The sequence below is a fragment of the Strix aluco genome, chromosome 37, assembly GCF_031877795.1.
Source record: "Strix aluco isolate bStrAlu1 chromosome 37, bStrAlu1.hap1, whole genome shotgun sequence".
Lineage (NCBI taxonomy): Eukaryota > Metazoa > Chordata > Aves > Strigiformes > Strigidae > Strix > Strix aluco.
Genome location: NC_133967.1, coordinates 865,754 through 890,075, shown reverse-complemented (window position 1 = coordinate 890,075; position 24,322 = coordinate 865,754). Strand labels below are relative to the sequence as shown.

The 24,322-nt window shown below is 61.0% G+C and overlaps 5 protein-coding genes across 6 annotated transcripts in view; 2 read left to right on the top strand and 3 right to left on the bottom strand.

Annotated features, from left to right (window-relative positions):
• LOC141917328 (uncharacterized) overlaps positions 1–24,322 on the top strand; it is a 158,452-nt gene that overhangs the window by 97,990 nt on the left and 36,140 nt on the right. The window lies entirely within an intron of this gene.
• LOC141917392 (uncharacterized) lies at positions 144–3,748 on the bottom strand. The gene is made up of 3 exons (XM_074810567.1): positions 3,718–3,748; positions 2,310–2,686; positions 144–986 (listed from the first exon to the last, which is right to left on the bottom strand). The coding sequence occupies exons 2-3, from the start codon at positions 2,683–2,685 to the stop codon at positions 499–501; spliced, it is 864 nt and encodes a 287-aa protein (XP_074666668.1). The 5' UTR covers position 2,686; positions 3,718–3,748; the 3' UTR covers positions 144–498.
• LOC141917404 (class II histocompatibility antigen, B-L beta chain-like) lies at positions 12,149–13,881 on the bottom strand. The gene is made up of 5 exons (XM_074810581.1): positions 13,791–13,881; positions 13,153–13,422; positions 12,590–12,871; positions 12,401–12,507; positions 12,149–12,284 (listed from the first exon to the last, which is right to left on the bottom strand). Exons 1-5 carry the CDS (start codon positions 13,879–13,881, stop codon positions 12,276–12,278), a joined length of 759 nt encoding a protein of 252 aa, XP_074666682.1. The 3' UTR covers positions 12,149–12,275.
• Positions 14,361–16,693, top strand: LOC141917403 (HLA class II histocompatibility antigen, DR alpha chain-like). Its single transcript, XM_074810580.1, has 4 exons — positions 14,361–14,506; positions 15,078–15,335; positions 15,562–15,843; positions 15,938–16,693. Exons 1-4 carry the CDS (start codon positions 14,434–14,436, stop codon positions 16,090–16,092), a joined length of 768 nt encoding a protein of 255 aa, XP_074666681.1. The 5' UTR covers positions 14,361–14,433; the 3' UTR covers positions 16,093–16,693.
• On the bottom strand, positions 19,193–21,315 carry LOC141917405 (class II histocompatibility antigen, B-L beta chain-like). Of its 2 annotated transcripts, XM_074810583.1 has the most exons (6): positions 21,115–21,315; positions 20,482–20,751; positions 19,919–20,200; positions 19,730–19,836; positions 19,627–19,650; positions 19,193–19,456 (listed from the first exon to the last, which is right to left on the bottom strand). In XM_074810583.1, exons 1-6 carry the CDS (start codon positions 21,203–21,205, stop codon positions 19,448–19,450), a joined length of 783 nt encoding a protein of 260 aa, XP_074666684.1. In that variant the 5' UTR covers positions 21,206–21,315; the 3' UTR covers positions 19,193–19,447. The 2 variants fall into 2 exon arrangements, with proteins under 2 accessions (XP_074666684.1, XP_074666683.1); XM_074810582.1 differs by lacking the exon at positions 19,627–19,650 and having other exon boundaries at positions 21,115–21,307.

The window sequence follows — 24,322 nt, the reverse complement described above, 5'->3', positions numbered from 1 at the left end:
GGCTTGGGGACATCCTGGTGTCCTCTGAAGGGGGTGGGGTGGGGGGGTGTCCCCTTCCCCTGGTGTCCCCATGTCCCTGTCATGTCCCCAACCCCCAGTAACAGGTCAGGGCTCAGTGTGTCCCTGAGGGTTTATTGGGGGGGGACAGGGGACGGTGTCGCCTACCTGTCCCTGGTGGCCTTGGACCAGAAAGGGGACATCCTCGATGTCCCCAGGTGGGACAGGGGACATCAGGGTGTGCCCAGGACAGAGAAGGGACATCCTGGTGTCCCCAAGATGAAGAGGACTCTCCTGGTGTCCTCAAATGGGACAGGGGGACATCCTGCTGTCCCCAAAAGGAGGAAGACCTCCCGGTGTCCCCAGACAGATCAAGGGGACATCAGGGTGTCCCCAAGATGAGGAGGATCCTCCTGGTGTCCCCAGATGGGACAGGGGACATCCTGGTGTCCCCAAGACAAGGAGGATCCTCCTGGTGTCCCCAGATGGGTCAAGGGAACATCAGGGTGTCCCCAAGATGAGGAGGACCCTCCCGGTGTCCCTGTCCCTACTCATCCCCTGGCAGAGCCTCCCGTGCCCGGGCCAACCTCTGTGTCCCCTCCTTGTCCCCCATCTCTGTCGCCAAGGCCACCACGATGTCCCCAAGGCCTGGGCGCTGGCGGGGAAGCCTTGGTCCATCTCCAGGTCCTGGGTGACGGCGTCCACCAAGGTCCTCAGCTGACGGGTCACCTCCTCCAGCGTCCCCAGGGTGTCACTGAAAGCGGTGGTGGCCTCGGCGGTGGCCTTGGTGACAGCAGCGATGGCCCTGGCCCGGTGGCGGGTAGCGGTCAGCTTGTTGACGTTGGTGGCTGACGGCAGTGGCCAGGTGACGCTCGGCTGTCTCCGTGCCGTACAGGGCCGCCTGGCAGTGACGATGATGGTGGCCAGGGAGGTGACAAGTTCATTCTCCTGGGTCACCCCCAGCGCTTCCCGCACCACATCCAGGGACACTGCAGGGACATTGGGAGGGACACGGGGACATCAGCCCCTGTCCTCGGCCCCTCCCAGTGGCCCCTGTCCCCTCCCAGTGGCTCCAATCCCATCCCAGTGTTCCCAGGCCCTCCCCAGTGGCCCCAGTCCCCTCTCAGTGGCCACAGTTCTCTTCCTGTGTCCCCATCCCCTCCTGATGTCCCCATCTCAGTGTCCCCATCCCATCCCAGTGTTCCCCATCCCAGTTTCCTTGTCCTCTCCCAATTTCCCCAGTCCCCCTCTCACTGCCCCCAGTCCCATCCCAGTGTTCCCAGTCTTGACCCAGTGTCCTTGTCTTCTCCCAGTGTCCCCAGTTCATCCCAGTGTCCCCAGTCTTGTCCCAATGTCCCCAGTCCCCTCCCAGTGGTCCCAGTCTTGTCCCAGTGACCCTGTTCCTTTCTGGTGTGGCAGTGCCCCTCCTGGTGTCCCCTTCCAGTGTCCCCACTTCCCTCCCAGTGTCCTTGTCCCCTCCCAGTGTCCCCCATCCTGTCCCAGTGTCCCCCCAGTCTTGTCCCAGTGTCCCACAGTCCATACTGGTTGGGGCAAGGGAAGCTCTATACCGGTCTATACTGGTCTATAGGGCATTCTACTGGTCTTTACTAGTCCCTACTGGTCTACAGTGTCTCCTACTGGTCCCTATTGGTATATACTGGTTTGAACTGGTCTGTAGAGCTCCAGACTGGTTTATAGTGGTCAGAGCAGTGGAAAGCTTCTACTGGTCTACTGGTCTGTAGGGTTTTCTACTGGTTCCTACTGGTCTATAGGGCCTTCTGCTGGTATTACTGGTCTGAAATGGTCCATACTGGTGAGGGCAGGGGAAAGTCTCTACTTGTCTGTACAGCTCCTTACTGGTCTGTAAGGTTCCCTACTGGTCTGTACTGGTCTGTAAGGTTCTCTACTGGCATTACTGGTGCATGCAGATCTGCAGGGCTCCTTACTGGTCTGAACTGGTCCATTCTGATCTCTACTGGGCAGGGCAAAGAGAAAGTCTCTACTGGCCTGTAGGGCTTTCCTACTGGTCTGTACTGGTCTGTAGGGTTCTCTATCACTAGCACTGGTCTCTAAGGTTGTCTACCAGCCTTACTGGTCCAAGCAGATCTGTAGCAGATTCCTACTGGTCTGAACTGGTCCCTTCTGGTCTATACTGGTCAGGGCAAGAGAAAGTCTCCACTGGCCTGCAGAGTTTCCTACCAGTTTGTACTGGTCTGTAAGGTTGTCTACCAGCATTGCTGGTCCAAGCAGATCTGTAGGGCTCCTTACTGGTCTGAACTGGTCCTTTCTGGTCTATACCGGTCCGTACTCACGCAGGGGGGTGCAGACAAGCATCAGCACTATGGCGACGTCTCGGATCACGCGCAGCACCCGGCGGCGCCGGCGGTTCTGTCTCAGTTCCCGCTCCAGTTCGGCAGCGCGGGCGGTGGCGAGCGCTTCCAGTGCACCGTATACACCTTCGGCATTGACCCCCGGTGTCGGTATCACTGGCGCCGCCGCCGCCATCGTCTCCACCAGCACCGTGTTCAGCCTCTCCCGTGCCTCCTCCGCATCCTCCAGCACCGCTTTCGCCTCCGCCAGCGCCTTTGTCACCAACCCCGGTGTCCCCAGTGCCTCCGCCAGTCCCACCAGTGCCCCCATTGCACGATCCAAGACCGCCTTGGCCCAGGCCACATCAGGGGAGGACATCCTGGGGGGGACACAGGGGTCTGGGGGGGGGGACACAGGGGTCCTGGAGGAGGGGCACGGGGGTCCAGGGAGGGGACACAGAGGTCCTGGGTAGGGACCCAGGTGTCCTGGGGGGGACACAGGGGTCTGAGAGGTGACACAGGGGTCCAGGGGAGGGACACAGGGGTCCCGGGGGGGGACACAGGGGTCTGGGAGGGGACACAGGGGTCTGGGGGGGGACACAGGGGTCCGGAGGAGGGACACAGGGGTCCTGCAGAGAGGACACAGGCGTTTGGGGGGAGGACACAGGGGTCCTGGGTAGGGACCCAGAGGTCTGGGCGGGGGAACTCAGAGGTCCAGGAAGGGGAACACGGGGGTCTGGGGGGGGACACAGGCATCTGGGGGGGGACACAGTGGTCCTGGCGTGGGGACACAGGGGTCTGGGGGAGGGGACCCACCCTGGGGACCCAGGTGTCCTTCGGGGAACCCAGGAGTCTAGGGAGGGGACACACAGGGGTCTAGGGAGGGGACACACAGGGGTGCTGGGGAGGGGACACAGGCGTCAGGGGGGGACACAGGGGTGCTGGGGGGGGACACAGGGGTTCAGGGGAGGGGACACAGGGGTCTGAAGACGGGACACACCCTGGGGACACAGGTGTCCTGAGGGATGGTGGGGGGGACACAGTGATCCGAAGGGGGGACCCAAGGGTCTGGGGAGGGGGCACACCCTGGGGACCCAGGTGTCCTGGGGCTGACCCCAGGTCCGGGGTGGAGGACCCTCTCCAGGGACCCAAGTGTTTTGGGTGGGGGGTGTCACACACCCCTAGAAGAGGGACACAGGCGTCTGGGTGTGGCCGCCATTGTGGCTCTGAGGGACCCAGGCGTTGGGTGCAGGAACCCATTGACTTCCTTTTCCACAGCCGCAGAGGGACCCAGGCATCCGGGTGTGGGTGTCCCCCCCTTTCCCCTACCTCCCCCTCCACCCCTGGGGTCCCCCCACAAGGGACCCAGGTATCTGGATGTGGGTGTCCCCCCCCCACCGCCAGCACCTACCTCCTTGTGTCCCTTGTTTCCAGGCCACAACACTGGTGGCATCTGCGTCAGCTGCCCCTCCCATGTGGTATCGAGGCATCTGGGGCAATGGGAGGGACCTAAAAATCTCGGTCCTGTCACCCCTTGGACCCCATTTACGCCCCCAGGACTCAGATTTAACCCCTCAGGGACCAAAATGTATATTCCAGAGCCCAGATTTACCCCTCAGGGGCCAGGTTCATGCTCCAGAGCCCAGATTTTCCCCCTCAGGTTACCATTTACCCCCCTCAGGACCCAGATTTACCCCCTCAGAGCTCCCTTTATCCCCTCAGGGCCAAGATTTACCCCCTCAGAGCTCCCCCCATCCCCTCAGGTGCTAGATTTATACCCTCAAGGCGCAGATTTAGCCCCTCAGAGATCACTTTATCTCCTCAGAGCCCAGATTTACCACCTCAGGGCTCCCTTTATCCCCTCAGGACCCAGATTTAGTCCTTCAGGGCCCAGATGTAGCCCCTTGGAGGCCAGATTTACCCCCTCAGGGCCCAGATTTACCCCTTCAGGGCTCCTTTTATCCTGAAAGGGCTCAAACCAATGAATTTCTGATTAAGACTAAACTGTGATACATGAAAGTTGTGCTTGTGTTTGTTTCCCAAGGACTCCTCAACTGTTTTCCCATGGCCTCTTTGGCCAGACTAAAGTACAACGCCCCCTCTAGAACTCACTGGTAACAGACTCAAAGCCCTCACTGGGCACTTGGGCAAAGTCAGATGAGGGGAACTCGAACAAAACGACACAGAGATAAAATCTCGGGAGGGTGAGCTCGCCGATTTAGGACGAAGACACCTGGGCTTTACTGTGCATGCTCTGGGGAGGACCATGGACTTCATCCCTCGGCCCCCGAAGCCCCTCAACCTGTTGTCACTGCACAGGCTGGGGCTGTGTAAATGAATTCCGGGAACTCGTTATCATCAGACTCCCCTTTCCAGGAGATCTAATGAATCGCTTTGATCGGGGGGTGTAAACTGATGTCCCCTGCTAGTTCGGGGGAGCCGATGGTGGAGAATCCCCAGCGCTGCTAATCCAGAATATCTGCTGAATGGTTCCATTGGTTTCTGACTGGTGAGGCAATTTCTTTGTTTCAGTTGGCGACCCAGATGGGACCCTCTCTGCCCGGCTGCAGGACCCATCGAGACTGGGACTCTCTCAGGTACCCCTGGAGCTTTCTCTGGAGAGACTCCTCTCCTCAATCGGATCGCTGCGGGGACAGACAAGGACCATCTATCAAACGGGTATTCTTTAAAATGTCTTTTGGGAAAGTAACTGTGCGGAGGTACTGGCTGCATGGGAGCTTGACAGTCACTGAAATTTGGGGTTGGATCCGGTTCATTTGGTAGCCGCCCGTAAGTCGTTACTGTTTAGACGCAGGGTCAGCGTATGCGGGACTGCCGGCGTCTTAATACGCACACGTTTGGTAACTCTGTCATTCGAGGGCCTCTGCTCATCTCCTCAGGATTTGTAGAGTGAACAGATGTTTGGTAAAATACTTGTTTGCATTTGGTAACTTTATGAGCTCTATACCTCTGCTCACCTGAAAAGCAAACAGAGGTTTGTGAAAGAAACGGTTTAAAATTTTAAAGTTTAACAGCTGTTGACTTGCTTTGTATCCTGAATTTTCATGATCGTGTGTGTGCGTGAGACGTACAAATAAGAATGAAGCGAGTGTGGAGTCTGGATCAGCCGTTCTGTTATCCCGCGAGGAACAGAGCTGGAGATGGAAGAAATAATTGATAAATAAATGTTGTGATCTTAATATACATAATTTTGAATGAATGTGGGAACGCGAGTGCTGTCTGTTACACCCAGAAAACGATTGTAAACATTTGTATGTTTTAGAATATCTGTGGTGTGAGCAAAACCTGTCGGTCGAGTTTGGGCAGGATATTGACTGCCCTAAGTGTCAGGTTGGGAATTCCTGGGAAAACCGAGAACGTTGATCATCGTACATGATAAAGGTGATTTGTGGCTGGAGGAATAGAAATCAGACATGGGAGGCAAGCAAAGTGGAGGAATTTTAAAGAAAAGTCCCCTGGGATGTATTTTGACACATTGGAAGGATACAGGGGGGTCCACAGGTGGTGTAACTAATAGAAAGACTTTGATAAAATATTGTGATCAGTGGTGGCCATTGCATAAGCTAGAGGATGGAGCAAAATGGCCCAGGAATGGTACTTTAAAATTTGATATTTTGCTGCAGTTGATGTTGTTCCTAAGCCGAGAGGAAAAGTGGGGTGAGGTGCTGCATGCAGATATGTTTTTCACTTGAAGAAAACCATCCTGAGTGGCAGAAGGAGAGTGGCATGAACTCAGCCCCGCAGGATCCTCTCGTGTTGGCGCTGGAGAAAGAACAGAAAAAGGACCAGGGCAGGTTGAAAGGGTGTTGTTCGGGGTGTGGTGTTGGAGAGAGAGGCCTGAAAATAGAAGATGAAGAGGAAAAGGCAGAAGAGGGAATTGAGGATTATGTGTCCCCACCTCTCTAAATGCCAGAAGCATCCCCGAAGAGGAGGAGGAACACAGGAGAGGGGCGGTGGGAGGCAGCATTCCAATCGCTGCCCGGACTCGTAAAACAGGTCCAGTGCCAGCTCCAACTCTACAGGCACCGCTCAGACCTGCGACGGGACCGGGAGGAACAACCCGAATTAAAGCGCCCTTTAATGTGAGTGACTTGGAGGCTTGGACAGAGGTGGTGAGAAACTACCGGGATGACCCATTAGGGGTCGCAAAAAGATTTGAATTAATAGTTAAAAACCAGGACCCTGACTGGGAAGATACGGAGTTAATGCTGGATGCGATGACAGAAACAGAGACACAATTGGGTTTGCAAACAGCTCGTACTCACGTGCAGGCACTAATTACTGCTCATGTCTTGCCTGGGGTGGTTGATCAATATGTTCCCCCAGCCCACCCGAACTGGGATCCGAACGATAACACCGACTGTCAGCTGTTAAAATGATACCAGGATTGGGTGAAATTTGGATTAGAAAATGCAACCCCTGAAGCCGTAAATTGGTCGGAGTTATACGCTGTGAAACAAGGACAAACTGAACCCCCTAGAGAGTTCTAGGTGGGCTGAGAGCTGCAATGCACAAATGCCCCACTTTAGACCCCTCCTCTGATGTGGGGCAGCAGCAATTGGTGTCATTGTTCCTGGGACAATCATCTGAGGATATTAGAAAGAAGCTTCAAAACCGTAAAGAACCGGAAATGTGAGATTTAGAAAAGCTGATTGAGGAAGCTTGGAGAGCGTCTAGAAATCGGGATAATGGCAGGAAGAAATTGGGAAGGGCAATAGCCAGGGCCACTGCTGCTGCTCTGGATCAGCAGCATAAAGGCAGACGCACAGGGAGGGGAAGCGGAGGTGGAACGCGAGGTGGTGGAAGAGGGGGATTCAGTTCGGGGATCAGAACGGAGTTGAGAAGCGATCGGTGTGCGTGTTGTAGGGAGAGTGGCGCTGGAAGGAGGAGTGCCCCGAGGTGGAACAAGGTTCTCCAGGGCTGGGACGGCGGCAGAACTGGAGCGACGGGGACCTGGGGAATCCACCCCAGCGGCTGCGCTGGTTAAAATAAAGCTGGGGAACAGGGGTGAGAAGTTCAATTTTTAATAGATACCGGAGCCTCTCACTCTGTTTGGAACCAACATTTAACACCTGTGGACAGAGATTTTGTAACTGTGGGTGGAGCCACTGGCCAGACTGAAAAGGCTTTCTTCATGCAACCTGTGAAGTATAAATTAGGGAAACAAGTAGCTACACACAAAGTTATTTGCCCGGATCCCTTAAACCATTGTTAGGGAGAACAACGAGGAGCAAAGATCGGGTTTGGTGCTGAAGGGACCGAGTTCAAAATAAAGGAAGATCAATTAATCAAAATTTTAAGCTCGTCTCTGTTAAGACTGAAAAGGAGAGCACGATGCCGACAGAAACTCTGGAGCAGGTATAGCCAGGAGTGTGGGCTTCTGGAACACCAGGTAGGGCTCAGATTGCCAAATTAATAGAAACCAAATTAAAACCAGGAGCTGCTCTGCTGGGGATTAAACAATATCCTTTGCGTGCAGAAGATCGGATAGGGGTAAAAGAAATTATTGATAATTCTTTGCAATTTGGGCTGTTAATTGAATGCGAATCAGAGTATAATGCCCCCATCTTGCCTGTAAGAAATGTGATGGCCAGAGCTATGGGTTAGTTCAGGATTTAAGGGCAATAAACAAAACCGTAGAAGACCTGTGGTGGCAAATCCTTCTACTTTGTTAACTGAATTGAAAGGAGATCAGGTATGGTTTACCGTCTTGGATCTCCAGGATGCCTTTTTCTGCCTGGCCTTAGCAACACAAAGCCCAAACTTATTGGCTTTTGAATGGGAGAACCCTGATACAGGGAGAAAACCCCAGTTACCCTGGACAGTGTTACCCCAAGGTTTTACAAACAGCCCGACTCTCGTTGGGAATCAATTGGCCCCGGAACTTGAAACCTGGACCCCGCCCTCACCAGAAGGAGCTTTACTACAATATGTAGAGACCTTTTCATAGCTACAAGGACGAAGGAAGATTGTGTACAACGGACTGTCAGTTTGCTTCGTTTTCTGGGACTTAGTGGATATCGAGTCTCTCCACAGAAAGCTCGACTGGTCCAGCAGCAGGTGACCTATTTAGGATTCGGGATTTCGGGAGGACAACGAGAGCTGGGATTGGAGAGGAAAGAGGCCATCTGTCACACGCCTGAACCCAGGATGGTAAAAGAACTCTGAGCTTTCCTCGAGATGACAGGTGGGTGCTGATTGTGGATAAATAATTATGGACTTTTGGTAAAGCCGTTGTGTTCCTTGCTAAAGGAAAACCCATCAAGATCAATGTGGAACGGAGAGGCTAGAAAGGCATTTGAACAATTAAAGAAGGAATTGATGAGAGCTCCCGCCTTGGGCCTCCCTGATGTTTCGAAGCCCTTTTGGCTGTTTTCCCATGAGACACAAGGCGTGGCACTGGCAGTGCTGGCCCGACAGCTGGGACCCTGTGAGTGGGCAGCCGCTCACTTTTCTAAGCAGTTGGATGAAGTGAGCAAAGGACGGCCTGGATGTTTGAGAGCAGTTGCACGAGTTGTTCTCAATATTCAAGAAGCCCGAAAGTTTACTATGGGCCAAAAGGTGACGGTATTGGTGTCCCATCCTGTCACGACCGTCCTGGAACAAAAGGGGGCCATTGGCTTTCTCCTTCCACATCTCTAAAATATCAAGCCATCCTGGGGGAACAGGATGATGTAAACATTGGGACCACTAACACTGTGAATCCAGCCTTTCCACAGCAGGACCACATCAGAGCCTGTGACCCATGACTGCCTGGAGACCATGGAGGCTGTTTATTCACAGAATCACAGAATCCCAAAATCATCTCAGTTGGAAAAGCCCTTGAAGATCCTCCAGTCCAACCATGAACCTCACACTGACCACCACTCCCCACCAGCCCCCCTTCCTTGGGGAGGGCCCAGCCCAGCACAGCCCCTCTCCTGAGCTCCTCCATCAGTCGCAGAAGGAAGTTCTCATCTCCGCGGTGCAGAAACCTCCTGGATTGCTTTTCCCCTGCTGGGTTGTGCCCCCCAACAGCTCGGGGTGCAGGGGGTTGAAGTGCCCCCAGTGAGGGTGGGGGGGCCCAGGTGGGGACCGGGGGGGTCTGGGACGGATGGTGGGGGGTGAGAGAGCAGATCCACAGGGCCTGGAGTGATTTTGGGAGAGCTGGGGTGAGGAAAGGGGAGAAATGGGCAGCTGGGGTGGGCTGGTGGCTGCTCTGGCCTGGGGGAGAATGGGGCACCCGAAACATGGCCAAGGTCAATGTCAGAGCAGGGGCATCCCCTGCCCCACGCACAGAACACACTCCAGAGACCCCCTGCAGTGTCCCCAGTGCTGGGATGGGGCTGATGGAGCAGCAGGGCCACTCCACACGCCTGTCCCCAGCCTGTCCCAGGGCCAGCCGGGCAAGTGGGGCCAGGGCTGGTCCCACACATGCACTGGGGGGTGCTGGGTGCTGGGAGGGGGCTCAGAGGCTAGAAGTGGCTGGCAGGGGAGGGAGTTGGAGAGCGAGAGCGTCCTCAGCCACAGAGATGACGGGTGGCCAGAACTTGCCCACCCAGCAGGGCAGGACGTTGGGGTCCCCCAGCTCCACTCGGCACTTGGGGAACATCGTCACTTCGGGGTGTCTGGGGACAGCCCAGGAGTTAGTGCTGCCCTAGAGCCTGGGCTCAGCCTGGACCCACAGCGCCTGGGGCACATAGGAAAGGCCCCATTGTGCCCCACAGCCAACCCAGGGAGACCCCAAACCCTTTGCTTCGGGCTGTGACCAGGTGCCCCCACTGTGAGGGAGAACAGGGTGTTGTGCAGGGTCCCCAGGGGAAGGCAGCGGCCAGGCCGTGGCTGGGTTCTTCCCTCAAGGGCTCTGGGGGAGGATGCAGCACTTGGCCAGCCAGTGCAGCCAGGGCGTGTCCCCGCTGCTGCTCTGCAGATCTCCCTGCACCCCGCAGCTCAACAAGGTGCTACACTCGGGCAGGTGCCAGACGCTCTCCTGCTTCTGCAGGTCCACAGGGAAGATCTTATTGGCCTTGAACGCCATCCCAGACTCATTTGGGTTGGAAAAGCCCTTGAAGCTCCTCCGGCCCCACCATGAACCTCCCCCTGACCGTTCCCAACTCCACCAGATCCCTCAGCGCTGGGTCAACCCGACTCTTCAACCCCTCCAGGGATGGAGACTCCCCCCCTGCCCTGGGCAGCCCATTCCAACGCCCAACAGCCCCTTCTGGACAGGAATCCTTCCTAAGAGCCAGTCTGACCCTGCCCTGGCGCAGCTTGAGGCCATTCCCTCTTGGCCTGGTGCTGGTTCCTTGGCTCAAGAGACTCCTCCCCCTTCTCTGCACCCTCCTTTCAGGGAGTTGGAGAGGGCCATGAGGTCTCCCCTCAGCCTCCTCTTCTCCAGACTAAACCCCCCCAGTTCCCTCAGCCGCTCCCCATCAGACCTGTGCTCCAGACCCTGCACCAGCTCCGTTGCCCTTCTCTGGACACGCTCGAGTCATTCAATGGCCTTTTTGGGGTGAGGGGCCCAAAACTGAACCCACTCATCGAGGGGCGGCCTCACCAGTGCCGAGCACAGGGGTCAGATCCCTTCCCTGTCCCTGCTGGCCACGCTAGTGCTGGTACAAGCCAGGATGCCATTGACCTTCTTGGCCACCTGGGCACACTGCTGGCTCATGTTCAGCCGGCTGTCAATCAACACCCCCAGGTCCCTCTCTGACTGGCAGCTCTCCAGCCACTCCTCCCCAGGCCTGTAGCGCTGCTGGGGGTTGTTGTGGCCCAAGGGCAGCACCCGGCATTTGGCCTTAGTGAACCTCATCCAGTTGGCCTCAGCCCATCGCTCCAGCCTGGCCAGGTCTCTCTGTAGAGCCTCCCCACCCTCGAGCAAATCAAAACTCCCACAAATGGGTGTCATCTGCAAACTGACTAAGGGGACACTCAATCCTTCATCGAGGCCATGAAGATGAACAGCGCCCGCAGCCAGCGGGGCCGAGAGAGAGAGCGGGGCAGAGGCTGGGTTGCCTCCCAGCCCCGCTCCACACCCCCCACTGCCCCCTTGCCCAGCCCCACATGCACTTGCTGAGTGGGGCGCTGCCTTCCTGGGCCCTGGGGCGCTTCCCAGCAGCAAGAAAGGTGCTTGGGGACAGCCTGGCACCGCCCAGTCTCTCTGTCACCGCCTCACCCGCACCTTGCTTGTCCTGGGGACACGGGGTGGTGGGGAACAGGGCGACTGGGGGGGACCCTGGGGCTGGCGGGGCTGCAGGTAGGCTCTGGGGGGGCAGCAGCGGTGGCAGGGTGGGGGCAGGACACCTGGTTCCTGGCGGGGGTGCTGGGTGCCGTGTCAGGGTGCAGGGCAGCGTCCCGTGACAGGGCACTGCAGGAGGGACGACAGTGGCCATCAGCGCGGGGGCTGGATGGGGTGACCCCCCCCAAAACCACTCACCCCAGAGCCTTGCTCCCCAGTCTTGCCCCCCTCAGCGGGGTCAGGCACCAGGAGAGGGACACGGAGACACTGACCAGAGCAGGTGAGGGGACATGGGATCCCTCAGCCCCGTGCCCACCCCTGGGCCAGCCCGCAGTCAGCCGGACGATGACGGGTGTCACCTGATTCGCAGTGTGTCCCCCACCATTCCTCTGAGGATGCAGAGCACTGACCCGGCCACCCGAGGCCTGGGGAAGGGAGTGTCCCCCACTGTCCCCCTGTCCCCAGACGAGCAGGGCCGGCAGCTCCTGGGACACTTTACTGGGCAGATCTGGAACGGCCGAGGGCCACCGTGGGGGGGCCCTGGGGACCCCGGGGCTCCAGAGCAGCGACAGCCAAATGGGAGCCAGGGAGGGAGGGAGAGGGTGAGGGGGGAACCCTGGGGATGAACGTGGGGCCAGGGGGCTCCGGGACAGGGCGGTGCGAGGCGGTGGTGATGCGGGGGGGCAGAGGATGGGCAGCGGCGCAGCGGAGCTGCAGGGGCAGGAGGTCTCTCAGGAGCCCTGTGGGGAGAAGAGGGGGTGAGCACCAGGACGGGGGACGGCATGTCCCCAGGGCTCTGCCCCAGTGCCAGAAGGGTACACGCTCAGCCCCCCCGCTCAGCGACCCCCCCACTCACCTTCTTGCACACGTAGAGGCCGAGCCCCAGCGCCAGGAAGATCATCCCCAGCACAAAGCCCCACACCCCCGTCAGCATCTTGCTGCGGGCGCCGTCCGACTGCAGCTCTGCGGGGCCCAGAGCAGGGGGTCAGGGCTGGGGGGGCCCGGCCCCCTCCCCACCCACCCCAGGGGCCTTGCAGGGCCTTACCCCAGCGCTGGCTGACGGGGTGCTGCAGGCTGACGTGCTCCACCTGGCACATGTAGGTGTCCCCGCGCTGCGGGGTGGTTTCCAGCATCACCAGCACCTGGTAGGTCCAGTCTCCGTTGGGGATCACGTCCGTGGACACCACGCGCTCCGTCTCCTCCCGCCCGTTCTGGAACCACTTCACCTCGATCTGCGCCGGGTAAAAGCCCGTCACGTAGCAAGCCAGCCTGTCGGTCTGGGGCAGGGAGCTCGACTGCACGGGGGCGACCCTCACCTTGGGCTCAACTGGGAGAGAGCGGGAGGGCGCTGGGCCACGGCTGGGGACAGAGCCCCGGGGCCGCCCCGCACGCCTGCCCCCAGCCTGGCCCAGCGCTGGCCCTGTGCTCCCCACGCAGGACGTGCCCAGGGAGGGGCCGAGGGACTCGCGCCCCCAGGGAAGGGCGCAGGGGCTTTGCTGGGGGCTGCCCGGGGCCCTGCCCCAGCACGGCACGGACACGCTCTGCCCGCTGCGAGCCCGGGGGCTCGGCTTGTGCCCGGCCGGGGGCAACGTGCGGCCACACGCTCACCTTTCCTCTCCGTGATGAAGGGGGTTGAAACCTCGTAGCTCTTCCGGCAGAACCAGTCCACTGCAGTCCGTTCAGCCTCCAGAATGTCCGGTTGGCTGTTGAAGTACTTGGCTGTGGGCTCACCCAGGGGGGTATCGGCCACATAGAGCCCCAGGTCACTGTCGAAGTGCGTGTACTGCTCCCGGTTGTGGATGTACCTCACCACATAACTCACCTGCTTGGTGCCGTTGAGGTATTGACACTCAGCCTCACCCATCGCCAGGAAAACCCCTTTGTGGGCAGGGAGGGTGTCACGGTGGGGCAGGGAGGCACCGGGGAGCGTCCACCCCATCCCCAGCCTCCTCCCAGCCGGCCCCAAAGCCCCACAGCTGCCATAGGGCTAGCGCTGGCATCCTGCCCCCCAGGATGCCAGTTCTCAGCATGAGCACTGGGGAGAGCTGGGGGGGACAGAGCCCCGGGGAAGGGGAAGGGGGCGCAGGAGAGAGCCGGGGCACAGCTGAGCCCAGAGGCTGCTCCTGGGCTGCAGCAGCGGGGGGCGCTTTTCGCCCACACGCAGCACCCCCCACCCCAGAGACCCCCGGGACACGGGGGGGCCCATCCCCACCAACAGCCTCCCCATGCCGGGGCTCTGAGCTCACCCGAGGGCTCCTCGCCACCAGCTGCGTGCGCTCCCAGCACCACCAGTGCCACCAGCACGGCCCCAGCTCCCAGGACACGACCAGTCTCCATCGCTGACACAGTAGAGGCTGGGCAAGTGCTGGGACCCCCGAGCCAGCCGCACTCTGCCCGCTCGGGGAATGGCCCCGCTCCTGCCCAGTGCGCGACTGGGAGTCCCAGTGAGGCCCAGTGAGGAGCGAGGCTGGGCAGCATCACCCGTCACCAGGCAGAGCCGGGCCCCGCAGGGCTCCCCGTGACACTTGTCCCTTGCTGGAGCAGTGGCCCCCAGGCAGCGGTTGCCGGCCCCAGGCAGCGCTGGGGCTCCCCGGGCTCGGCGACCCCAACCTGCCCCCTCCCCAACAGCCTCTGCAGGGGGGTGCAGGGCCCAAGGTCAAAGGTGAAGCCCCGCGGGACCCTGCCTGGGCGTCCGTCTGTCTGTTTGCTCTGCAGGGTGCCCTGAGCTGCTGCTCTGCCCGGGAACAGCCGAGTCAGCCTCGGGGCTCCCTCCTATTGGGCCAGAGTCCGGGGGGCCCTGTCCCCCAGGCACGGGGGGGGCCCCAGCACTCAGCACAACACCTGCCCCTCGCCTGCTCCCGCTCTCGCTGCCCGCTACCAGGAGAGGCGATGGCCGGGAAATGGGGCGTCCCGCTGGCGCTGCTGGCAGTGCTGACCCTGCCGGGCATGGGGGCCCTCAGAGGTGCGTGAGGGTGCCGGGGCTGGGGGTTGCTGGGTCTGGGGGCAGAGGTGGGGCGGGGGGTGTCCCGCACATGGTGGGGGCTGGAACCACGGCAGGATCGGGCCCTGGATCAGGGCACGGGCAGCTCCATCCCTCCAAGTGAAGGGAACACCTGGGGGGGGGTCCACAGGTGCACCCCAGGGGGGCAGGGCAGGAAGGAGAGCTATGACAATCAGTTGCCCAAGTCCTTGGGGCCCTGCGGCCACCCCCTACCCCCCAGGACAGGCCCCTGTGGTCCCCACAGCCTGTCAGTGGCTCCGGGCTCAGCGGGTGACGGAGGGCAACTGCCTGATAGCACCAAGATGCCGGAGTCAGGGCCGGGGCAGAGCGGGTGTCCGGGTGCTCCCGTTCCTGGGGAGGGGGGTGTCGGCATCGCCACAGCCCTGTGGGATCCTGGAGGAAAGGGAGAGGCTCAGGGGGGGTTCCTGTACCCATCGGGGCCTCCTTTACCCCATACGGGTCACATGGGGAACTGTGGGAAACCCCGTGGCAGTGGGGGAGGGACCTGAGCTTAATACCGGTCCCCACCCAGTGGGGAACGTGTTGATCCAGACTGACTTCTACATGCGGGATGAGCGGCTGCAGCAGGAGGGTGGCGAGTTCCTCTTTGATTTCGATGGCGACGAGATCTTCCACGTGGACCTGCAGAAGACGGAGACCGTCTGGCGCCTGCCCGAGTTCGGGACCTTTGCCAGCTTCGAGGCGCAGGGAGCTCTGCAGAACATGGCTGTGGACAAACAGAACCTGGAGATCATGACGGCAAATTCCAACCACTCGCGGGCAAACATCGGTAACAAGGCGGGCATGGTCCGGCTGGTGCCTTTTCCCTGGGGACCCTGCACAGCACCCTGCTCCCCCACAGAGCAGAGGCACCCGGGCACAGCCCCAAGCTGGGGTTTGGGGTCTCCCTGGCTCGGCCATGGGGCACAGCAGGGCCTTTCCTGCACCCCCTGGGTGCTGTGGCGCCGGGCTGAGCCCAGGCTCTAGGCCAGCACTAACTCCTGGATTGTCCACAGCCCCCCCCGAGGTGACGATGTTCCCCAAGCGCCGAGTGGAGCTGGGGGACCCCAACGTCCTGACCTGCTATGTGGACAAGTTCTGGCCCCCCGTGCTCTCCGTCACGTGGCTGAAGAACGGGCAGCAGGTGACTGAGGGCGTCCTCGAGACCGTTTTCTACCGAGGCCAGGACCACACCTTCCGCAAGTTCTCCTACCTGCCCTTCATCCCCAGCCGGGGGGACCAGTACGACTGTCGCGTGGGGCACGAGGGGCTGCCCACCCCCATCCTGAGGCACTGGGGTGAGCAGGGGGCTGGGCCTGGGTCCCCTCCCCTTGCAGGCAGCGAGGGAGGCGCTCAGCGCCCCATCCTCACCCCTCCTTGTCCCCTCCGCAGAGCCCCAAGTGCCCCTCCCCGCCTCCGAGACCACCGAGACCCTGGTGTGCGCCCTGGGCCTGGCCGTGGGCATCATTGGCATCATTGCGGGCACCATCCTCATCATCAAGGCGATGAAGATGAACAGCGCCCGCAACCAGCAGGGCCTCCTGTGAGGGGGCGGCATCCAGAGTGCCCCCAAAGCCCTGCGACCCCCCAGCCCTCACCAGTCCCATGCCCCATGGCTGCACCACACCCCCTGCCTCTCCGACATCCCACTCCCCCTCTCCAGCTCCCCAGATCCTCCCCCAGCCCCTTTCAGCTCTGAGCCCCCTCCCAGCACCCAGCAACCCCCAGGGCATGTGTGGGACCTGCCCTGGCCCCACTTGCCCCACTGACCCTGGGACAGGCTGGGGACAGGCGTGCGGGGTGGCCCCGCTGCTCCATTCGCCCCATCCCAGCACTGGGGACACTGCACTGGGTGGGGTATACCCCTGCTCCCACGTTGGCCTTGGCCTTGTTTTGGGGTGCCCTGTTCTCCCCTAGTCCAGAGCAGCCCCCAGCCCACCCCAGTTCCTCATTTCTCCCCTTTTCCCACCCCAGCTCTCCCAAAATCACTTCAGCCCCTGTGGATCTCCTCTCTCACCTCCCACCGTCCATCCCAGACCCCCCCCAGTCTGGGCCCCCCACCCTCATGGGGGGCACTTCAACCCCCCAAGAGCTGTTGGGGGGCACAACCCAGCAGGGGACAAGCAATACAGGAGGTTCTTGCACTGCGGTGATGAGAACTTCTTTCTGCGAGCGATAGAGGAGCCCAGGAGGGGCTGTGCTGGGACGGGAGCTGGGCCCTCCCCAAGGATGGGGTGCTGGTGGGGAGGGTGAAGGCCAAGGGCAGCCACGGCTGCAGTGCCCAGGAAATGGGGGAGGCCAAGGGCCTTCGGGCAGCGAGGTGGGCGCTCAGCAAGCTCATACCCCGGGACTTGTGGAGAGTGGCCTTGGGCCTCTGCAGGGACCTGCTTGGCAGAGTCCCCTGGGCTGGAGCCCTGGGGGGAAGAGGGGCCCAAGAGAGCTGGGGGGTGGGAAGGGTTCAAGAATCATCTCCTCCGAGCTCTGAAGCTCAGCCAAACAGAGAGGGAGGGGGGCGAGGCTGCGCGGGGGCACCGGGAGCTCGTGGGCAAGCTCAGACACAAAAAGGAAGCCCACAGAGGGTGGCAGGAAGGCCAAGGAGCCTGGCAGGGACATGGAGAAACTGTGCGAGCAACTGGGCATTGGGTCTGGAAGGGCAAAGCCCCGAGAGAGATCACTGTGGACACGGAGGTTGAGGGCAACAAGAAAATCTTCTCTAGGTCCATCAGGGAGGAGAGGAAGAACAAGGAAATCGTGGGGCATTGCGGGAGGAAACGGGAGACCCGGTTACCCGGGCTGAGGAGGAGGCTGAGGCACCCAACCCCTTTTTTGCCTCCGTCTCCAGCGGCAAGAGCTGCCGGCACACGGCCCGAGGGGCAAAGGGAAAGGCCTGGGAGAAGGAAGAACCGCCCGCGGTAGGACAAGGTCAGGGTCAAGGCCCTGGAAGGAACTGGGAGGTGCCCAAGTCCGTGGGACCTGATGAGACGCACCCATGGGGCCTGAGGGAACTGGGGGGTGAAGCGGCTCAGCCTCTCCCCCTCAGATTGGAGAAGTCCTGGCAGTGCCGTGAAGCTCCCGCTGATGGGAAACGGGGAAACGTAACCCCTGATTTTCAAAATAGAAAAATAAAACCGAAGATCCAGGGAAGTCCAGGCCTGTCAGTCCCACCTCTGCACCCATCAAGATCCCGGAGCGGATCCCGCTGGAAACTGCCGGGGCACACGGAGAATCGGGAGGTGGTTGGTGACAGCCAACGCGGCGTCACTGAGGGCAAATCGTCCCTGAGCGAGTTGGTGGCCGCCTGCAATGGGGTGACAGCGCTGGTGGTGTCACGGTGTGAGCCCAGGGGGCAACTGAGCCCCAGGAAGGTGGTCACTGGGCCCTTCCCCCCAGGGCTGGGAAGGAGAAGAATGACCCAAAAGGCTCCGGAATGGAGATAAGGACAGAGAGGGTTCCCTCCCCCCTTAACGGCCCCAGGCAAAAGGCGACTCCTCAGGGGAAGAAAACAAGACCAGCACTTTAATTCAAACACTAACAAAACCGACAGTGGACAGGCAGGAGGGCACAGGGAGGGACGGTACCACAGCTTAAACCCCCTCCCCACCTTCCTGCACCCCTCCCTCCTTCCCGGCTTCAGCTTGGGCCCCATCGCTCTCCCTCCTCTCCCCATGGCACAGGGGTATGGGATGGGGGGTGCAGTCAATCCACCGCTGCTTCCTCCTTGGGGGGAGGACTCCTCTGCATTCCCCTCCCCGCTCCACGTGCTTCCCCTCTCCTCCACAGACTCTCTCCACCACGAATGCCCCCCACGGGATGTATTTTCCTCAAGATGCTCCGCCGTGAATCCCCCCCTCCCCATGTCACACCTCCCAGCACCGAACTACACCAGCGTGGGTGGCTTCTCCCCTCAGAGTCCAGGGGGTCCCCCCCAGGCTGCAGGTGTGTTCCTGCTGCCCCGCTGACCCCCATGGGAGCCGGGGGGGAGGCTCTGCCGTATCACCAGTGTTACAAGGGGGCTCTGCACCGGCACCTGCCCCCTTCCTCCTCCTTCCTCCCGCTGACCTCACGCTGTGCAAGAGCTGTTCTCCTCCCAACTCCTCCTCAATGTGCCCCCAAAACCCCCCCTCAGCTTCCTCTTCTTAAATACGTTATCGCAGAGGCACAGCTGCCATTGCTCATTGCCCCGGCCTTGGCCAGAGGAGGCTCCAACTCGGAGCCGGGGGAGGTTGGAGCAGTTTCTCACAGGGGCCACGGCTGTAGCCCCCTCCACGGCTACCAAAAGCCCCAGCACACTCAACCCAGCACATGGGGGAAGGGAAGAGCCGCTGCCGTCACCTGCCTGGGCTGGTGCAAAGTTCTGCCCCTGTCCCACCCCACGTCCTTGTCTCTAGAGCGGAGAGAGGAGGATTTGCCGGCTGGAGCACTCGGGGGGAGGGATTGGCTGGGTGGTGGCACTCCAAGAGCTGTGCCCAAGGGCTCCATGTCCGCGCAGAGAGCGGTGACAAGGGGGGGCTCAGCGCTCTGTCCTCCCCCCGAGTCCCCTCCACAGACCCCAGGGGCCGCTCCCCACTCCCAAAAGCACCGAGACCCTGGGCCCGGGGAAGAGAGTGCCCCCCCCCCCGCCCCCCTGTCCCCAGACCAGCAGAGCCGGCGGGTCCCGGGACACTTTATTAGGCAGAGCTGGAATGCTGACGGCCACCGTGGGGGGTCACTGGGGACCCCGTTGCTGCCGAGCAGAGACAGCCAAGCTGGAAGCCAGGGAGGGAGGGAGGGGGTGAGGGGGGGGACCCCGGGGATGAGCGCGGGGCCGGGGGGGCTCCGGGCAGGGGCGGTGCGAGGCAGAGGTGACATGGGGGGGCAGAGGATGGGCAGCGGCGCAGCGGAACCGCGGGGGCAGGAGGTCGCTCAGGAGCCCTGTGGGGAGAAGAGGGGGTGAGCGCCGGGACGGGGGACGGCACATCCCCAGGGCTCTGCCCTGGCGTCAGCGGGGTACACGCTCCCGCCGGACGTCCTGCCCCCAGGCACGGTGGGGACCCCGGCCCATGCAGGGAGCGGGGAACGGGGTGGGGGGGGACGGACAGTACCTGCAGCCAGGGGAATGGGGCGCCCTGAAACACAGACAGACCATGTCAGTGGGGGCGCGGGAGACGCCCTGGAGCCCCCCCGCCCAGTGGCCCCTCCACTCACCTTCTTGCGCACATAGAAGCCGAGTCCCAGCACCAGGAAGATGAGCCCCAGCACAAAGCCCCCCACCCCCGTCAGCATCTTGCTGCGGGCGCCGTCCCACTGCAGCTCTGCCGGGGCCCAGAGCAGGGGGTCAGGGCTGGGGGGGCCCGGCCCCCTCCCACCTGCCCCAGGGGCCACGCAGGGCCTTACCCCAGCGCTGGCTGACGGGGTGCTGCAGGCTGACGTGCTCCACCTGGCACATGTAGGTGTCCCCGCGCTGCGGGGTGGTTTCCAGCATCACCAGCACCTGGTAGGTCCAGTCTCCGTTGGGGATCACGTCCGTGGACACCACGCGCTCCGTCTCCTCCCGCCCGTTTTGGAACCACTTCACCTCGATCTGCGCCGGGTAAAAGCCCGTCACGTAGCAAGCCAGCCTGTCGGTCTGGGGCAGGGAGCTCGACTGCACGGGGGCGACCCTCACCTTGGGCTGAACTGGGAGAGAGCGGGAGGGCGCTGGGCCGCGGCTGGGGACAGATCCCCGGGGCCGCCCCGCACGCCTGCCCCCAGCCTGGCCCAGCGCTGGCCCTGTGCTCCCCACGCAGGACGTGCCCAGGGAGGGGCCGAGGGACTCACGCCCTCAGGGAAGGGCACAGGGGCTTTGCTGGGGGCTGCCCGGGGCCCTGCCCCAGCACGGCACGGACACGCTCTGCCCGCTGCGAGCCCGGGGGCTCGGCTTGTGCCCGGCCAGGGGCAACGCACAGCCATGTGCTCACCTTTCCTCTCCGTGATGAAGGGGGTCAAAACCTTGTAGCTCTTCCGGCAGAATGTATCCACCTCACCCCGTTCATACTCCAGTGTATCTGGCTGGCTGTTCCAGTACTGGGCTTGGAGCTCACCCAGGGGGGTGTTGGCCACATAGAGCCCCAGGTCACTGTCGAAGTGGGCGTACTCTTCCCGGTTGTAGATGTACCTCTCCACAAACCTCACCCGCTTTGTGCCGTTGAGGTACTGACACTCGGCCTCATTCATCTCGAGGAAAATCCCTTTTTGAGCAGGGAGGCCGTCAGGGTGGGGCAGGGAGGCATCGGGGAGCCCCCTGCCCATCCCCAGACTCCTCCCGGCCAGCCCCACACCCCCACAGCCGCCATAGGGCCGGCACTGGGATCCTACCCCCCAGGGCGCCAGTTCTCAGCCTGGGCACTGGGGAGAGCTGGGGGGGACAGAGCCCCGGGGAAGGGGGGGCAGGAGGGAGCCGGGGCACAGCTGAGCCCAGAGGCTGCTCCTGGGCTGCAGCAGCGGGGGGAGCGTCTCCCCCACATGCAGCACCCCACACCCCAGAGATTCCCTGGGGCACGGGGGTGTCCATCCCCACCAACAGCCTCCCCGTGCCGGGGCTCTGAGCTCACCCGAGGGCTCCTCGCCACCAGCCGCGTGGGCTCCCAGCACCACCAGTGCCACCAGCACGGCCCCAGCTCCCAGGACACGACCAGTCTCCATCGCTGACACAGCAGAGGCTGGGCAAGTGCTGGGACCCCCGAGCCAGCCGCACTCTGCCCGCTCGGGGAATGGCCCCGCTCCTGCCCAGTGCGGGACTGGGAGTCCCAGTGAGGCCCAGTGAGGAGCGAGGCTGGGCAGCATCACCCGTCACCAGGCAGAGCTGGGCCCCACAGGGCTCCCCACGACAGTCGTCCCCCTACTGCACCCCAGGGCCAGGAGCAGCATCTGGCTCATGCGACCTCCGGATCCCAGAGACTGGGGGGGAGCCAGGGCTGAGGAACCACCTGAGGTAGGGGGACCCCAAACCACATCCTGCTACTGTGGTCCTGCCTGGTCATTCGTCCGTGTCCGTCCATCTGTTTGCTCTGCAGGGTGCCCTGAGCTGCTGCTCTGCCCAGGAACAGCAGAGTCAGCCTCGGGGCTCCCTCCTATTGGCCCAGGTGCACCCCAGGGGGGCAGAGCAGGGGGCAGGAAGGGGGGTGCCCTCTCCAATGTCCCTTGGGGTCACGCTGTCCCTGCAGACCCAGCCATCAGCATGTCACTTTGCACGAACTCCGGTGGCCTGGCCGAGGGGGGTGTTGAGGTGTGGGGCGGGAGCGCTGGTCCCCTGGGACCCTGGGACCCCCCAGCCCCTCCACGGCATGTCTGGGAGTTGGCCGGGTCCCCCAGCCTGGCTGGACAGTCCCTGGCCCCGGGCTCAGGGTAACAAAGCGCCCGGAGAGGATCCAGACAGAACTGGGGCACAGATGGGGGCCAGGGGCTCCCTTCCACAGGGGCTCCGTGTCTCCCAGACCCAGGAGCCCGTGGTGCTGTGAAGAGGCTCAGGGGGGGCTCCTGGCCCCAGCAGACCCTCCCTGCCCTCATCGGTGGTCCCCGGGGGAGCCATGGGGAGTCCCGTGACATTGGAGAGAACCCTGAGCCTAATGCCTGTCCCTTCCCAGTGGGGAACATTTTGATCCAGCAAAAAGGTGCTGGGGACATCAGCACATCTGAAGTGCATCTCTACCAATGCACACAGCGCGGGTCACAAACAGGAGGAGCTTGAAGCCCTGATGCAACACAAAAATTATTGTGTAGTGGCCATCACAGAGACATGGTGGGATGTCTGCCATGGCTGGAGTGCGCCAGTTGACGGCTACAAGCTCTTTAGGAGGGACAGACAAGGCAGGAGAGGCGGGAGGGTGGTGCTGTGTGTTAGGGACTGTCAGGATGCTTCAAGCACAAGTGTAGTGAAGACAGGGTGGAGTGTCTGTGCGTTAGAATCAGGGGGAAGGACAACGGGGCAGGTGTTGTAGTAGGAGTCTACTATAGGCCACCCACCCAGGACAGAGAGGGGCATGAAATATTCTATAGGTACGTAGGAGAAATGTCACGATCGCTTGCCCTTGTTCTTGTGGGAGACTTGAACCTCACAGACATCTGCTGGAAATACAACGTGGCAGAGCGGGACCAGTCCCGGAGATTCCTGGAATGTGTGGGAGACAACTTCCTGACACAGATGGTGAGGGAACCGACCAGAGAAGGTGCCCTGCTGGACCTCCTCTTTGTGAACAGAGAAGGACTGGTGCAGGATGTGGCAGTTGGAGGCCGACCAGGGCACAGCGATCATGAAATAATAGAGTTCTCTATTCTTAGAGAGGCCAGGAGAGGGGGCAGCAGAACTGCCATCCTGGACTTCCAAAGGGCTGACTTTCACTTCTTTAGGCACCTGCTTGACAGAATCCCTTGGGAGATGGTCCTGAAGGGTATAGGGGTGCAGGAAGGCTGGGCGCTCTTTAAGAAGGAAGTGTTTATCGCTCACACGCTCACCACGCTCTGCAGGGGGGGGGTTACTGCTGTTTTTCACACACCACGGTGTTACATAACGCTACCGCAGTTTCCCACAATCATTCCTTGAACCTCAAGTCAGGTCACATCTTGCAAACCACCAGTTCCTATTTCCCACTCCCACCCAACTGTGTGTCGTCTGCAAACTGACTGAGGGTGCACTCGATCCCCTCGTCCAGATCATCAATAAAGATGTTAAACAGGAGTGGCCCCAAAACCCAGCCCTGGGGGACACCACTCGTGACCGGCCGCCAACTGGATTTAACTCCGTTCCCCACAACTCTTTGGGCCCGGCCATCAGCCAGTTTCTACCCAGCAAAGTGTTTGCCCTCCCAAGCCACGAGCAGCCACTTTCGCCAGGAGAATGCTGTGGGAAACAGTGTCAAAGGCCTCACTGAAGTCAAGGTAGACAACATCCACAGCCTTTCCCTCATCCAATGAGCAGGTCGCCCTGTCGTAGAAGGAGATCAGGTTTGTCAAGCAGGACCTGCCTTTCATAAACCCGGTGACTGGGCCTGATCCATCTGGTTGTCCCGCATGTGTTGTATGATGGTACTCAGAGTGAGGTGCTCAATCAGCTTCCCGGGCATCAACGTCAAGCTGACAGGCCTGTAATTTCGTGGATCATCCTTCCGACCCTTCTTATAGATGGGCGTCACATTGGCCAGTTTCCAATCTGTCGGGACCTCCCCGCTCAGCCAGGACTGCTGGGAAATGATGGAAAGCGGCTTGGTGAGCACCCAGCCAGCTCCTTCAGCACCCTCGGGTGTATCCCATCAGGTCCCATAGACTTGTGTGTGTCTATGTGATGCAGCAGGTCACTGACTGTCTCCTGGATTGCAGGGGGGTCGTTCTCCCAGTCTCTGTCCTCTGGCGGAGGAGGCTGCATTCCCTCACTACAACTGTCTTGTTATTAAATACTGAGGCAAAGAAGGCATTAAGGACCTCAGCCTTCTCCTCATCACTTGTTACCATGTTTCCTCCTGCGTCTAGCAGGGGATGGAGACTCTCCCTGGTCTTTCTTTTGCTACTGACATACTTAGAGAAACATTTCTTGTTATCCTTGATTGCTGAAGCCAGATTAATTTCTAGCTGGGCTTTAGACCTCCTGATTTCTGCCCTGCATAGCCTCACAGCCTCTTTGTATTCACTGTGAGTGGCTAGTCCCTTCTTCCAAAGGCTGTAAACTCTCCTTTTCACCCTGAGTTCCAGCCAAAGCTCCCTGTTCAGCCAGGGGGGTCTTCTCTGTCGCCAGCTTCTCTTACAGCACCTGGGGACCGCCTGCTCCTG